The sequence below is a fragment of the Falco peregrinus genome, chromosome 6 (assembly GCF_023634155.1).
Source record: "Falco peregrinus isolate bFalPer1 chromosome 6, bFalPer1.pri, whole genome shotgun sequence".
Lineage (NCBI taxonomy): Eukaryota > Metazoa > Chordata > Aves > Falconiformes > Falconidae > Falco > Falco peregrinus.
Window position 1 is genome coordinate 28901504 of NC_073726.1, and position 14596 is coordinate 28916099.

The 14596-nt window shown below is 41.1% G+C and overlaps 1 protein-coding gene across 3 annotated transcripts in view; it reads right to left on the reverse strand.

Moving 5' to 3' along the window:
* TAF3 (TATA-box binding protein associated factor 3) overlaps window positions 1-14596 on the reverse strand; it is a 119016-nt gene that overhangs the window by 22434 nt on the left and 81986 nt on the right. For all 3 annotated transcript variants that reach the window (XM_005240148.3, XM_055807731.1, XM_055807733.1), the window contains one exon: window positions 3849-5671. In XM_005240148.3, coding sequence (XP_005240205.3) covers window positions 3849-5671 — 1823 coding nt within the window. The remainder of the gene's footprint in view (window positions 1-3848; window positions 5672-14596) is intronic.

A 14596-nucleotide genomic window follows, 5' to 3' on the forward strand; every position in this document is an offset into this window, starting at 1 on the left:
CACACCTTGCCCAAAGAACTGAGGCTGCTCATTAGGAGATGTCTACTCCAGAGAGAGAAGGGCTGCAGCCTCAGTAGTATTTCTGTTTTGACACAGCTAACCATGCTTTTCAATAAAGCTCTCTATGGATATGTATTAGCCTACTTCACAGGCTCTCTCTACTCTTTGTTTATATAGCAAGGGGCTTTTTGTTATGTCATTCCCCTGGAGTGTTGCAAGAGCTTTTTCCCTCTGAAGCTCCTAATGCCTGCAACAGTTTCACTGCCACTTCCCATAGGTAAGTCTCTTAACTGCTTTCCTGGCATCTAAACCTGTAGCAGCATCCACGGGACAGAGACACAGAATTGAACCCTGGCTACAGGAGGCTCAGGCACATGGCTTTGCACAGATTATTTTACCTCTTTTTTTTTTTTTTTCCCTGAAACATTTTTCCTAAAGGTTTCTCCTCCTTCTGTAGTGTCTACTTTGAAAACAAAACTTCCCAGGACAGACACTGCTGCTTAGCTTCCAGCACACAGCACAGCACAATAGCCATGCCATCGGTCCTTTGTATATAGGTTCTCTATTATTATTTGTACACCACCAAGATGTTCTAAACAATGGTGGTGTGGGCTCATGTGGCAGGAGAAAAGCAAGTAAAACACTTCTTTATGCTCAGATACCGACATTGCAGTCTGCTGTAAGAGGAAAACTGGGCTCCACCACAATCCTAAATATCATCCTTTGACAGGAGAGAGGAAGCACCTTTCTACAACGTGGGTTTGTGCGTACAGTTTGCATGACTGGAGTAGAGAGAATATTAAGGAGCATTCACAGTTATATCCTGCATATCCTGGTCTTCCCCTACATTGCTGATAGGGTTTTGATTCACGAATAAGGGCAGTTTACTTTGGGGCAGCTCCAGCGAGACCTGCCCCGATGCAAGGATGGCTCCATCTCTCATGAAGCAGCTCCTCAACTACTTTAGTTTACAGCTCAGCGTATTAAGGTTAGCTGAAACTGGGTCAGCAGCTGCTTCGTGAGCTGCTCAGTCATTCCTACAGCACGCCCGGTAATTTCCATAGTAGAAATGGGGTGTAACGCTTTGACTCTTGGCTTTTAATCTGGCAGTGTGCAAAGACAGCGCCCCAGCTCGCTGTCTCCTCTTCTGGCTCCAAGGGCAGCACCCTAACGCTACTGCGGAGCACAGAGCTGCAGGGAAGCCCTGCGCAAAAGCTCCTCTTCCTCAGTGCCATCACTGAACATTTCCAGCATGCAGCCTTCAGCTCCTGCTTTCTGCCATTTACACAGAGTACTGGTTGGTGTTCGGTGTCTTGCAGCTGCTTGGGGCAAAATTACAGGGAAAACTTGATAAAAAGCTTTGATTTCCCAACAGGATGGGATGCATGCTTAGGTAATAACTGTAACAATACTCCGAAATGGAAACATTACCATTGAGTTACTCTTTTGTTTAAGTACAGCAATATTAGAAACAGAAATCTCCTATTTTCTACTGGCCACCAAGAGCTGAAGCTGCAGTTAGCCCTGCAGGTTGTGCTCACGCCTCCGAAGCGCCCGCGCCATGGAAGGCTAAACGTCCGAGCAGTAACTTGATCATTTGCTCTTACAGCACAACTGCTGGCTAAATAAGTCATTGTGTGATTTAAAAGCTAAATTAAGGAAACATGTACTTTTAGGGGTTAAAACGAAAGAGCAGCATTCTGGAGTAATACTGGGAATTGGGGCCAGCAGAAGAGCATTTACAGTGGATTACTAAGCTTCCCAAATCACCAAAGAGGTAAAGTCCAGCAATATAAGACTCCTTTGTAGCTAACTAAAAATACATTGTCAGTGGATTTGTCCAGTTTTATGTATAAGCAATACTTCTTTCACCTGAACTAATACTAGTAGTCATATAAGCCCCTTATTGCCATGTGCTGCATTTTTTTTGCTAATCTTCAAGGATTTAGCTTCTTTGCCACATACCTCAGGGCACCAACTGATAAAGCTCTAACTCTCCATTTTTCCAGGACACCAGCAGTGCGGCCTTGCAAAAAATGAAAATCGCTCAAGAGATTTAAAGGGGAAATTTATTTTTAAAATCCTGACTTGCAGCAAAGAGGTGGATTTAAAAAAAGCTTATCTATCAAGAATCAGTTTAAATTTTAATTCTATCTGGGGACTCTTTCATGCATTCTAGCTTTAAAGTTTATCTTTTGACAGGGACTTTTTGCCAAGGTAATGGGCAGCTTTGTCAATTTAATTTGTCCAAGTTTTTATTACTGTCAAACAACTTTCCTAATATATGTACGTTCAGTCTATACTGAAGTTTTACCAGTTTGTGTTTGTCTGTGTATCTGTTATACTGCTCTAAAGCAAACTAGATACAGAGATTTGCAGAAGAAATGCAAACCCGAATGCATGAAAAACAAGCAACTCATGTCTGTTCTATATGCACAAGTATTTAACTTAAAAAGAAATCTCTTCAGAAATTCTCAATGAAATACTGACAAAACAACTCAGGCATGAGGGGCAGGCAGACAAAAAAAAGGGGAATCCGTGAAAACGTTGCTGCAGTCTAAAACCAGACATTAAATTAACACGGACAGCTGGGCCACCACCCTGTCCATCCACAGCAGTCAAGATGTCAGTTTCTCCAGATCACCCAGATTCTGCATGGAAGAACCATTTGTCAACTTAAAAATATGTCAGGTTTTGAAATCAGCAGTTTGTTTCAAGCCCAGCAGACAGCATAAGAGGGTACAGTGGCAAAAAAGAAAAGTGAGGAATGTCCCAAATGTGAGCCTGTACAAATTGAGTATTATACTCAAAGTAGGATGTAAAGAGCATCTTGGTAAAACCAGAACTTCCACAGTGCTTCCTAATGCTGAGGATAGAGATTTAGGAAATCCTGTATCCAAGGTTATCAAACATGAAGACAATCTCTTTCTTTTCTTCTTTTTTACATTAACAATTTAATGCATATTATAAGGTGAAGTGACAAAAAATTAGAGCAAACCGTGAATTAGGGGAGCTTTTTCTAATGGGATTTCAAATCTGATAATATGCAAATATGCTGGTTTCATTTCTTAAATATATTTTCAAGATTAGGTGATATTGGAATGAAGAAATTATCTTTGGCTGATGTAAATCAGTAAGAGTTACAGAGTGGAAGGAGCTCAACCCACTTGAAAACTAGCTCTCACCTTCTCTCTCTCAAGCATAAGACTCAAAACGAAAGGTGACATTTGAATATTTAGACCGTAATTTTGAAATCATTTTCTTACTTCAAACAAATTGGAGCAACAAGGGGGTAGTCTGGCTAAGAGAAGATTCAGCAGCTCTTCTGAACATCTGAGATAACTGGTGAACTTGTTTATTTGAAGGCTGTCTGCTCCTCATTTCAGTCCACCCAGTAATTTACAGGTTTCTACAAGCTTTGAAACAGTAGATGCTTAGAAATGAAATTTAAAGTTTATATGAAAGGTATAGGGTTGCTGGCCCTACTAGTGGAAATGTACAGAGCAAAATTTGTACACTGCAACATTACATACCTTTGTTGTGTGTGTGCTGTTACTGAGTCTGAGCCCCAGCTTTTCTAAGTGAAAAGTGGGAAAGTCAAGGAAAACCAGAAGGGCAATCTCACATTTCAAATTCACAGAATTGGACTTCCATTGTTTGGTCTTCCAAGGAGGTTGGACAGACCCTGAAACTCTTGGCTGATGTCTTCCTTGGAACAGTTATTTTTAAAAAATACCTAACCTGTAATCACACATCTTGTCAAAGCTCTTAAACAATGCTCAGCAGCAGAGGAATCCATATGCATTTTTCAAGCAAGTACACCATCTCAACTCATCCAAACAGCTTACCTTCTCATGCTTGTGTTTCTCCTTCTCTTTCTCTTTCTTTTCTCTTTCTTTCCTCTCCTTTTCCTTCTCCTTCTTTTCCTTTTCCTTTTCTTTGTCCTTCTCCCTTTCTTTCTTTTTCTTCTTCTCTTTTTTGTCTTTTTTCTTCTCTTTTGGTTTCTCTTTGTCCTCAAACAGTTTTTCAGGAAGCATTGGAGACAAGGAAGGTAACATGCTGGGAAGCCTCATTGGAGTTGGTGTGCTGAACAAGGGCAAAGACATTTCTTTGGGAGGTAACACAAGAGGTGCTGATGAAGCCTTTATCTTATCTTCTTTACCCTTATCTTTAAGTTTTTCTTTGTCTTTCTTATCCTTGTCTTTTTTGCCTTTCTCTTTCTCTTTCTTTTTATCTTTATGTTTTTCCCTGTCTTTTTTGGTATTGCCATCTTTCAACTTTACTTTTGTGTCAGCATCCTCAAAGTCCTTTAGTTTGAATTTATAGGGATCAAGATCATCATCTTTGAGCAGTTCCTTCCACTGAAACTTCGCTTCCTTGTTTCCTTCCTTGTCTTTATCCTTCTCTTTGTTCTTTTCCTTCTCCTTACTTTTCTCCTTGTTTTTCTCTTTATCTTTCTCCTTCTGTTTTTCTTTCTTCTTCATTTTTGTCTTCAGCTCTTTTTTCAATTTCTTTTTCACTTCTACTGATGAAGCCAACTTGTTTTTCTCCTCATAGACTTTGAGAAGAGGTTCTGGAGTTGGAGGTGAAGCAGAAGGAGAGGAGAAATAAGTGAAGTTGGTAGGTGGATTAGAAGGTGTCCCCATGTTTGCCTTTCGAATGACCTCATCAATTGAGTCATCCATTGTCCATGAAATGTCTGAACTTGAAGTCCCACCTGAGGGAGGTATTGGAGTTGCTCCTGCCTTATTTGCATTATTGGCAGAAACAGAAGGTTTAGGAGTTGTAGTCTCTGAAACAGAAAGTCTTTTAGGACTGGTAAAAATTTCCCCTTCTGATTCGGAACCGGAGGAAAACTCAAAGGGATCTGGTTCACGTTCTGCACATGCACGAGCAATCACAGCATCGATTGAATCATCAATGGTCTTATCCATTACGGGTACTTTCTTAGTCTGGTTTTCAGTATTTGGCTTGGTTGCAGGCTCAGGTGGAGTCTGCCCCTGTTTTACTTGAATGTTTTCCTTTCCCATCTTGTCACTTAATGCAGCCAGAGGGGCTCTGCTTGGTGTTTCAGGCTTGACAGGTGGTTGGGGAACATGAGCAGGAACCTTTGGACTCTTAGGACTTTTTGGGCTCTTGGCACGACCCGGAGACTTTTTTTCTTTGGATCCAGTTTTTGGTGAACGTATGGGACTTCCAGTTACCACTGGTGAGGGTGTAGTTTTAGGTGATTTTGTCTTCTGTCCTGGAGAACTTGTTTTGGACTTTGTTTTGGGTACAAATGGCTTTGCCTCTGAAGTTTTTGGGGCTGGCACTTGCGGTTTTGCAATAGGAGCCAACATTGGTGGTTCTGGTGAAGGAGGGACTAAGTCTGTACTGTCCTGAACATGAACTGGAGAAAGCATTGGTGGTACTTTTTGAGTATTTATTGAGCTAAGAGGCTCGCGTGGTTCCAAAGGTCCGTCCAAGGTGTCACCTTTGGAAACAGATAGTTTTGGCCGTTTCACAGGTGGAAATTCCTCAGCATCAGGACTTTCTAACGGTCTCTTGCTCAAGTAGTTCTCATCATTAATTGCCTCATCCTCTTCCATATCTCCCTCCTCTTCCAGTGGCACCTGCATGGCTTCTGCAGATGTACCTCCATCGGTAGGCACCTGTTCCTCTTCCTCTTCTGTAACAAAGGACATTTAAAAAACATATTAGGATAATTAAAATGTGTTTTACAGACACAAACAAGCATTAGAGCAAACGTTCACATGTATCTCAGCCCATGAGAGACAACTGGCCACCTAACAGCTGGTCTGCTTGGAAGGAAAGTGTGGCATCTCCTCTGTCTCACACCAGCCACCATCACAACTGGTAGGTGCCCTCATCGCAAGCGTCACGTCAAACGCATGAGCAAAAGATAGGAAGGTAGAGCTGCCTCGTGGTGGTAGGCCTTGTGGAACAGATCCAAAGTGTCAGTTCTACCTAAAAACATCCTGATTATTTCTTACTGCAGTTGTTAGGATTACAATAACGTGAACCTGCTTCATTCATTTCAAATGAAGAGAGATTTTTTTGCTGTAACAAAATAGACTGCAAAGCATACATACAACAAAGTAAAATTCACCGGAATTAGAGCTGTCTTGCCTACATATTACACAATTCTGATTGCAGATTAACGACTAGGAAAACCTAGTCTTCCTAAACCTGGTTTGTTTTTTCCTGAAGCAGCACAGTCTGAAGGTTAAAGCAGAGGACTAAGCCCCATTCAACCTGCCAGGTTCTGTCTCTGATACCATCTTAAGAGGTTGCTGCACACGGATGTTATCTGTTATGCTTGTATGGGAACACCCCAGCACCGAGTGTGTGCGTGTTGGTTTGGATCAGGAGCACACCTTTGAAATGCATTTCCCCATCTTCTCCACTTACTGTTGTTTTATTTGTATCATGGAGCAATCCTGGAGTGCATATGCTGGCTTCCTGTTGTAGTGAAACCAACATGAAAGACAAAGTTGCCAGAGGAATACACCTACCATACTCCCGTTGCAAGTGGGCATTCAGGCTATGAGAACAAAAAAACAGCTTTTGAAAATAAGATAAACCTGAAACATGCACAGTGTGGACATCAGGCACCAACTGTTTCAAGTCAGTGTGGACACCACCTGTGTGATGGCTCTGTTTTTCTGTTTAATAGCAATTATTTTTTTCCCCTACATACAACACCATCTTCAGTCCTACACATGTGACATTATGGTGCAGAGAAAGGAGAAAATTCACTTGAGATCTCCCAGCAAATCCAAAGTGAGTTTGAGAAGAAGAGAACCTCTGATCTCCCCAACGACAGCCAAGCACTTTATCCTTTTGGATACACTTCCTCACTTTCAAAATGGATTTCTCCAAGCAGGAAAAAGGATTCTTAGTCTGGAATAAGAAAGTCCACACTGGTGTGAACCTGACACATTTATATTTGCTGTAATTATGTCATTACACCTATGCCTTTTAACATTCCTGCACAGACAACTTCACCCCATGTCTCTATTTACCCCCTGCAAAAATGCATGACATTTTGTCTAGCAGGGTTTCTGTGGAAAGGTATCAAGTGCCCTAAGATTCTCACATGAAATATGTAAAAAACGTTTATTATGACAGTGGCTAAAACCCAACTTCTTAATGAGCAGCTGGTTTTAAAGAAGCAAGCACCGAGAAACCTATAATGTTACACTAACACCATTTAGAGCTTTGTAAGACAGCATCCTTCTGAAATATCTCTTTTCAAGGCATTTATTTTCAGGTTTTCTGTGCTGGTGTTTCTCTACTGTAATGTGTCAATGCTCTGATTTAGGAGAGTTGAGTCAAGAGCCCTGGGCTGCAGCACAAATCTTGCCAGCATCACAAATTAAGTAAAATGAGCTAGCAACTCTGGCTTTTGCCAGGGCCCAGAGGATTTACAGCAGCCAGCCCAGAGAGGAGACTTTGCCTGAGGATAAAGTCTTAGCCTTCCGTGAAAAACAGAAATGTTAGGGAGTTAGGTTTTGCCTGGCTGGGCACTGACATTAAATTTTTTAAACTGCAAAGTTAGAGTATAACTGAGAAATCACTGTGGACCAAGCCTGCACCTGCTATGGGGGAAAAATCTGCTTCCAGATCATGGAAGTAATTTCAATCTCTGTTTAAGCTGTTGCAGAAATCAGCTGCCTTTATCAGCTCAAAACTGTTTTGGGGATGAAGAATTAGTATTCATCAGATGTCACACACCACCCGTTGCTACCGAGCAATTCCCTCCCAACCCCATTCAACCTAGTTCGCCACTGAGTTTGTTTTCATTTAAAATTTTAAAGAGCGATAAAATTTAAAACAAACACCTCGCTGTAAATTTCAGATTTAGAGAAGTCTTCTGCCTTGGCTACAAGACGAAAGCATAGCCAAATTCAAACATTAGGAAAGACAGGGTTTGACCATGCAGACTACAGAGATAGCAACATAAACCATTTTAATATAAAAAACATGGGGATGAAAAGAGTCAATAAAGTGGAAGAGAAATTACTGCAACAAACAGTAAAAAAATTACATTTACTAGAAAAATCAGAACATCTATTTGCTAAAGATTTCTGCCCAGTGTCTGCTTCAACAGCCACTCTGTTATACCATGTCCCATGGAAGTGCACTGCAATATTTCATATTTTTGTAACTCCTTCCTATCCCAAGGTACTTCTCATGTTTTACCTACTCAGGATTGTAGAATACCAGCAGCTGCTGGATCAAAGGCGAAAAAACAATTTCAGATGAGGTTTGGAGAACAGGGACTGGAGTTTTGTACAATAAAAAAAGAGCAATGCTTATTTTTTTTTTAATGAGGCCAAGTAAAGTTTGCACCAGGCCCATGAAGTTTCTGTGATCTTGTGTGGAGATGCCAGGGAAGGGCAGAAAAGGTTAAAGTGCAGTTTGTAGAGGTGAGACTAGAAATCGGGGTGTCTTGGCTCCAGCTTTCATACACATTCCTGCAAGCCACAAAGACAACTTTAGTAAGGAAGCAGAAGCATTACCATCCCTTTTATATGGACTTGGATTCCCCAAAACATCTGGAAAAAATTGCCTGGGTCAGTCCTGAACAATCCAGGGACTAAGGAAGTTCACGAGCACTTAACTACTGACACACATTCACCACTTTTCAGACATGCTCAGATGACAATCTGGAATCCTATCGTGGTCAAATGAAATCCAAATTTCTCCTGGAACGAGGCCACAGTCTGATGCTCAGCGAGAACTGGTTTTCTGCCAGGCAGCGGCTTTCAAACCTGAGCCACCGCAGCTGTGCCCATGGCAGAAAACAAAAAAGCACTTTTTTTTTTGGGGGGGAGGTTTAATTAGAGAAAGTGAAATCTCCATCTTGCCTTCAAGAGCTACAGGCTCTTTTTCCTCCCAAAGGATTCACACCGGAGCAGGAACCAAATATGGGAAAACATCAGCTTTTAAGTGTAATCTGCTTGACTTGGCGATGAGCATTTAAAACCATGCGGCCCCCTTTTCACCTTTGTCCATCTCATTCGCTACCCAGCACTTCTTGCCACACAATCCTTTGTGCGCAGGATTGCTTTTTAACTCTCTTTACTGCCATCTCTCCCTATCTCCGGCCACCTTATTAATGATCTGACTCCAGTTAGCATCTATAGGTCAAATGGATATCACCTCGGCCATCTGCCCTAATAACTCTCTCCTGTAATGAAAGGAGACTAGAGCTGTTTGGGAGGTTTCTCAAGATAACAGATACATTTTTTTTTTTTGGTTGTTGTTAGAGAAGTCAGTGCTGGATCAATGTTAATGTTCACATTACTAAAGCTATACAGAACAATTGTTTATTATGTCAGCAGGCCCCACGTGCAGGGCCAGTTCAGACAATCCAAGGGTTAGGGGAGGGATGAGTTCACCCATGGTAGTACAGCCCCAAAGGCGAAATTTCTCCACTGCTGAAATAAAACAGGCTGATAGCTGTTAGCACACTGCTTATGAGAAAACTGTTTGTTAAGACAGCATTTCTTACGGGAGCATATAAGGACGTGTAATGTCACCTGTGTCTATGTAACAGGGGCAAGCTCTTCACTTTTATTAAAGGATGATTTTGAAGTTAAGGGAGGATGGAATCCACTCCTCTTTTGACACGGGTTTGAAGTGTGATCTCGGGCAGGTCACACTTCGTACTGCTGATAACTTCATCTCACAGAGGTGCTGTAAAAGCCGAACTTGATATCATTACGTAGCTCCTTGGGATCTCTGGAGAGAAAGCATTAGAACCCCAAATACAAGCCATGGCGATGTGTCACCACTTCAAATGCTGGTAAATTTCTTAAGCTGAACCGTTCAGCCAAGAAATTGAAACTCCTGCACCTTTTCAAGGAAAAGCCACTAAAGAAGCACAAAATTTCTTTCTTGGTACATCATGTTCCTGTAGCACAGCAGGGACTCCAAAACCAAACACCTTCTTAATTTGGCCACGGCTCAGTTTCAGGACAGCAATACTCAACACTTCAGTAATGAACTTCCAAGTTCATGATGATCGAGGAACCATTCGACACAAGGGTCCAAAGGATCAGAACTTCTGCATTTATTGCAGAAAAAACCCATACCAGTACCTAAAGGGGCCTACAAGAAAGCTGGAGAAGGACTTTTTACAAGGGCATGGAGTGATAGGACAAGGGGGAACATCTTTAAACTGAAAGAGGGGAGACTTAGATATGGGGAATAAACTCTTCACTGTGAGGGTGGTGAGGCACTGGCACTACTCAAGGCCAGGCTGGACGGGGCTTGGAGCAACCTGGTCTAGAGGAAGGTGTTCCTGCCCCTGGCAGGGGGGTTGGGGCTAGATGGTCTTTAAGGTCCCTTCCAATACAAACTGTTCTGTGACTTTATGATTCTAAAAAGAAGTGCAATCACCTGTACCACGCTATCAGGCTCTCCTGTCTGCCTCACTGGAGGAGGCTGCACATGTTCCTCTTTCAACAATGTCAGATGAAAGTGAAGGCAAGAAAAAAAAGATGCAAAACTGATGGATGGAAGAGAAAGGCACTTACGTACAGGCATTCCTCAAGCAAGAAAACCTATTTTTAAATATACATATCTATAAAATATATATAAATATACATATATAAAATTGAAATTGTCATCATCTTGGTCATTATCAGACTTTTTACTTGGTAGGTTCAGAGACAGTAGCATAAGCACTTACAGCTAGATGATGTCCTAGAGAACATGGCGCAGACTGGGATAGGTAAGATGTCTCCTGGCTCTGCCAAAAACTTACCCTGCTGTTGGCTGGTATTTAATTTAAGGAAAGTATCAGTCTCTCTTCTGGAAACTGGATTATTATTTCCCTTTGTCACAGGGTGGTGATAGGACAAAACCATCTGGCTAAGACCTGGAGCTCTAAGAATAAACCAGCATTTCTTACATACAAGATGAAGCAGAGTCACACATGCTGGCCTAAAGCTGGACACCACTCGCTAAAGAAAGTATACCATGAAAGTAGTAACAGTAGCCTCTTACCTCCAATGCAATGGCTAAAGTACTAATTGCACAAAGCTCTGGCAAATAACAGTTCCTGTGGAAGCCAATATAATCATGCAACATTTTGGCATTTGGTATTTGATATTAACTGCAGTATGGCAGATAAACAGTATCAGCTATCAGAGCAAACCCATTAAGGATACAATACTGAATAAGCAGATGTTTCCATGCAACTCATACATGTCTATTTTCAGCAATCAAATTTCTTCCATAACCCTTTTATTTTTAAACAGAATTTAAAAACTTTATTTTCTAATGGAATGCAAAATGGCCAAATAAAGAACTATCAGATAATGCATTTCTTCCATGCAAATGCAAGAAAGGAAGTGATCATTCCCACCCAACATACGAAACCTTTTAATGAAGAAAAATACCAAAAAACTTCCTGCAGACTTCCAGAATAATTCTCCCATTGTCTAGATAAAGCATTAGATAAAGCCAAAGGTATCATTTGGGAAATTTATGTCACTACAACAGGAGCTTAACATCCCTATCATATCCTATTAAGTAGGGGCTTTTGACTTCTGCTAAAAATGAAGTTTTTTTCTTATGTCATGATAGGTTTTATCTCTTTAACTTGTAATAACAGCAGCCTGTTCCCCAAACAAACAGAAAGTGTGCTTGTGGTCCATAAAGGAAATTAATGGAAGAGTGACAAAATTCAATCCTGATATCCTACAGGCCAATATCCTGATACTCTAATGCAAAATGAACACACTAAGATACCTGCAATACATTTTCAGCTTAAAATGCCAGATTTTATATTGATGTATGTCTCTCTCTCCATTTATATATATATGTTTTATATATATGATTATATATATAATTTCTCTGCCATATGAACACAACTGATCACTGATGTGACTTGGTCACCAAACAGGTAACCACCAACAGATTTCTCTTTTACTGTATAAAGGAGATCAATCAACCTATTACCAAACCCTGACATTTTCCAATTGACACTTTCTATGGGAAGAGAGCTGGTAAGAGAGCACCATCAAGGAGCTCATCTTCCATGTGCCTCAAATTTTTCCACCAACACTGCCAGCGAGTTCATTCCAGTGCCTTCTCAGTATGCAGAAACCACAAATACATAAAAAAAAAAAGGGCTTGCAGGTGTGGCTAGTGATTTTGTGTACATAACTGAAACACTGTAAAGAGGATGTTACAGGTGCCTGAAGTTAAGCATCCAGACTCATTAGCCATATTGGAAAATTCTGGCTCAAATGGCTGGGTGGTGCCTTCAACAAACAATTAGCTAGGATTGAATTTAGGGGTGTTCAACAGGACAGAGAGACTTGGTGTGTACATTTATCAATCACCCCAAAAGCAGTTACTAATCTGCCCAAGAAGCTATAAGTGGTCAACAAAACCCCTCTCCATCCCTAATGACAAAACACATCTATCCATCCTGAAATACAGATGACGGCAATAATCTGGTTCAGGACTCACAAATTTCCAGACCAGCTCAGTTACCTCTCCATCCTGTTGAACAACTGCTTTGCACTCTTGATTAGCATTTCTTGGTGTGAAATCAACAGAGATGAACTTTGGAACACCAGCGTGAGAATAAGATACCAATAGTTTGCCAGAAACAAACCACAACTACTACAGCTGTAGTTCTACATTGCAGTGTTGCTTTAAAAAGGAACAGTCCCATCCTTTCTTTTGTCCTGGTTCAAACATTTGTGCAGGAGAACAGGGAACTAATCAAGGCTAAAAGAAGGAAGATTATCTGATAGTCTGAACTCAAATCACCAATCTGGTCTGTCATGATGCTACTCAAATTTCTGGGCTAAAACAAGCCAGAGAAAGTCCTGCACCTCCTTTCTTATATCATCATCTGCCCCCTTCTGCATAGTGCAGTGACTTCACAGGCTAATTCAAGCATTTTTCTGTCCAGTTGGCAAAGTAAAAAGCCCACCTCAGGATCAGACAAGCCTAAGGGTGAGGGAAAGAAGAGGAGAGAGGTGCGGAGGATCACCCTTTGGGCATCAGATCCTGCCTTAGGGTATAATGCGCACTATGGCTTCTAGTGCTGCTTCAGGATACTGGATGCAATGAGAATAACACTTTTAAATACTTACTAGTGGCAGACTTCATTATAATACTTTTTAGAATACGCAATGTTTATGAAGCCAAACTACCCAAGATTCTTAAAATGACACACCCACCTCCCTGCTAAGACAGAAAACCAGCATCGGCAGATTGTTATCAGTTATGCTCACGATCTCTGACCTGACAAAACATCAGTCCTGCATTTCCGCTGCACAGAGCAAGCAAAAATGTGTTTCTGTCTAAATACTAAGAAGGAGACTTCATTTTCATTTTGACTTCTTAACAGCAGCTCAACAATTTTTGTAGATCACACATACATACAGGAATAAATGCATGTGCATGGCAATGCTATGCTAATGTGTCTGGAGCTGTTACGCAGACTTGGGTGGAGAGTAAAAACAGTAACAGAAGCATCTTTAGGAAGCGAGCGAGCGAGATGTGTGAGAGCCAGTCAGCTCCCTGTCAGCAGGGCAGCCTTGGTTCAGTCACTTTGGTGTTGCTCTGAATTACCTGTGACTGAGTCTCTCCCCTGAAATTTGCAGAACGGAGCGTGACATGAAAGCCCCCGCTGTTTGATCAAAACATACAGGCAGGGACAGAACACATCCGTAAGAAAATCTGGATTCATCTGCATGGTTTGTATTTTACTTTTTACTCCCTCTGGGGTGTACAGTCCTTAACAGAATCGGGAACTTGCCCCGAAGTATACATGCAAGTATAGAGGTTTTCTCTTTAAAGGGACATTCTGACTTCTAAAAAAATAAAATTATTAGCAAAGACAAGGTAATTAGGCAATGACAATTCATAGAGTACAACCAATCAATAACAGAGTACATTAGCAAGACTGACAGAGGTGTGGAGCCGATACGTTATAAATGGCTCTATACTGACCTGTAAAAATGCAGCGTTTCCCTAACATTCGGCACAATAAAAAACTAAAATGCTATATAAGCAAGCCAACCTGAAATGACACCTAGTATTATAAATGGCCTAATCTATATGTTAATACTGTTGTATCACATAACTGCAGCAAGACTAAGATAACAATATGACTTTGGGGTTTCTATGGCTACATCCTGGGCTAACGTGCCTGAAAGGGCTTGCTGCTGACACCACACAAGCTTTCCGAGTGCTTCTCTTTGGTTATTTATGATATGATTTATGATAACGACAACATCTCCTATTTTCTCCCCTCGTCAGATACAATAAATTGCCATCGTTAATCACCGTTCTTGCTTCAGCTATGATTACAATAGTATAATAGGGCCTAGCTATGGTAATACTGTGTATTAAGGTGTTTTTTCCCTCCTTTAAAGAAATATGCACAAGTAGATCTTTGTAGCCGATGTCAGTAGTACCTGTAGTATTTTAATAATCTTCCTGGGAATGTTTCAGGATGAGAACTTCTGTTACAACTAAGATTTGCCACCGCTCCTCTTGCAAAGATCGAACTTATGATCTAAAGACTCAAAATCCACATCGCATTATCTGTATC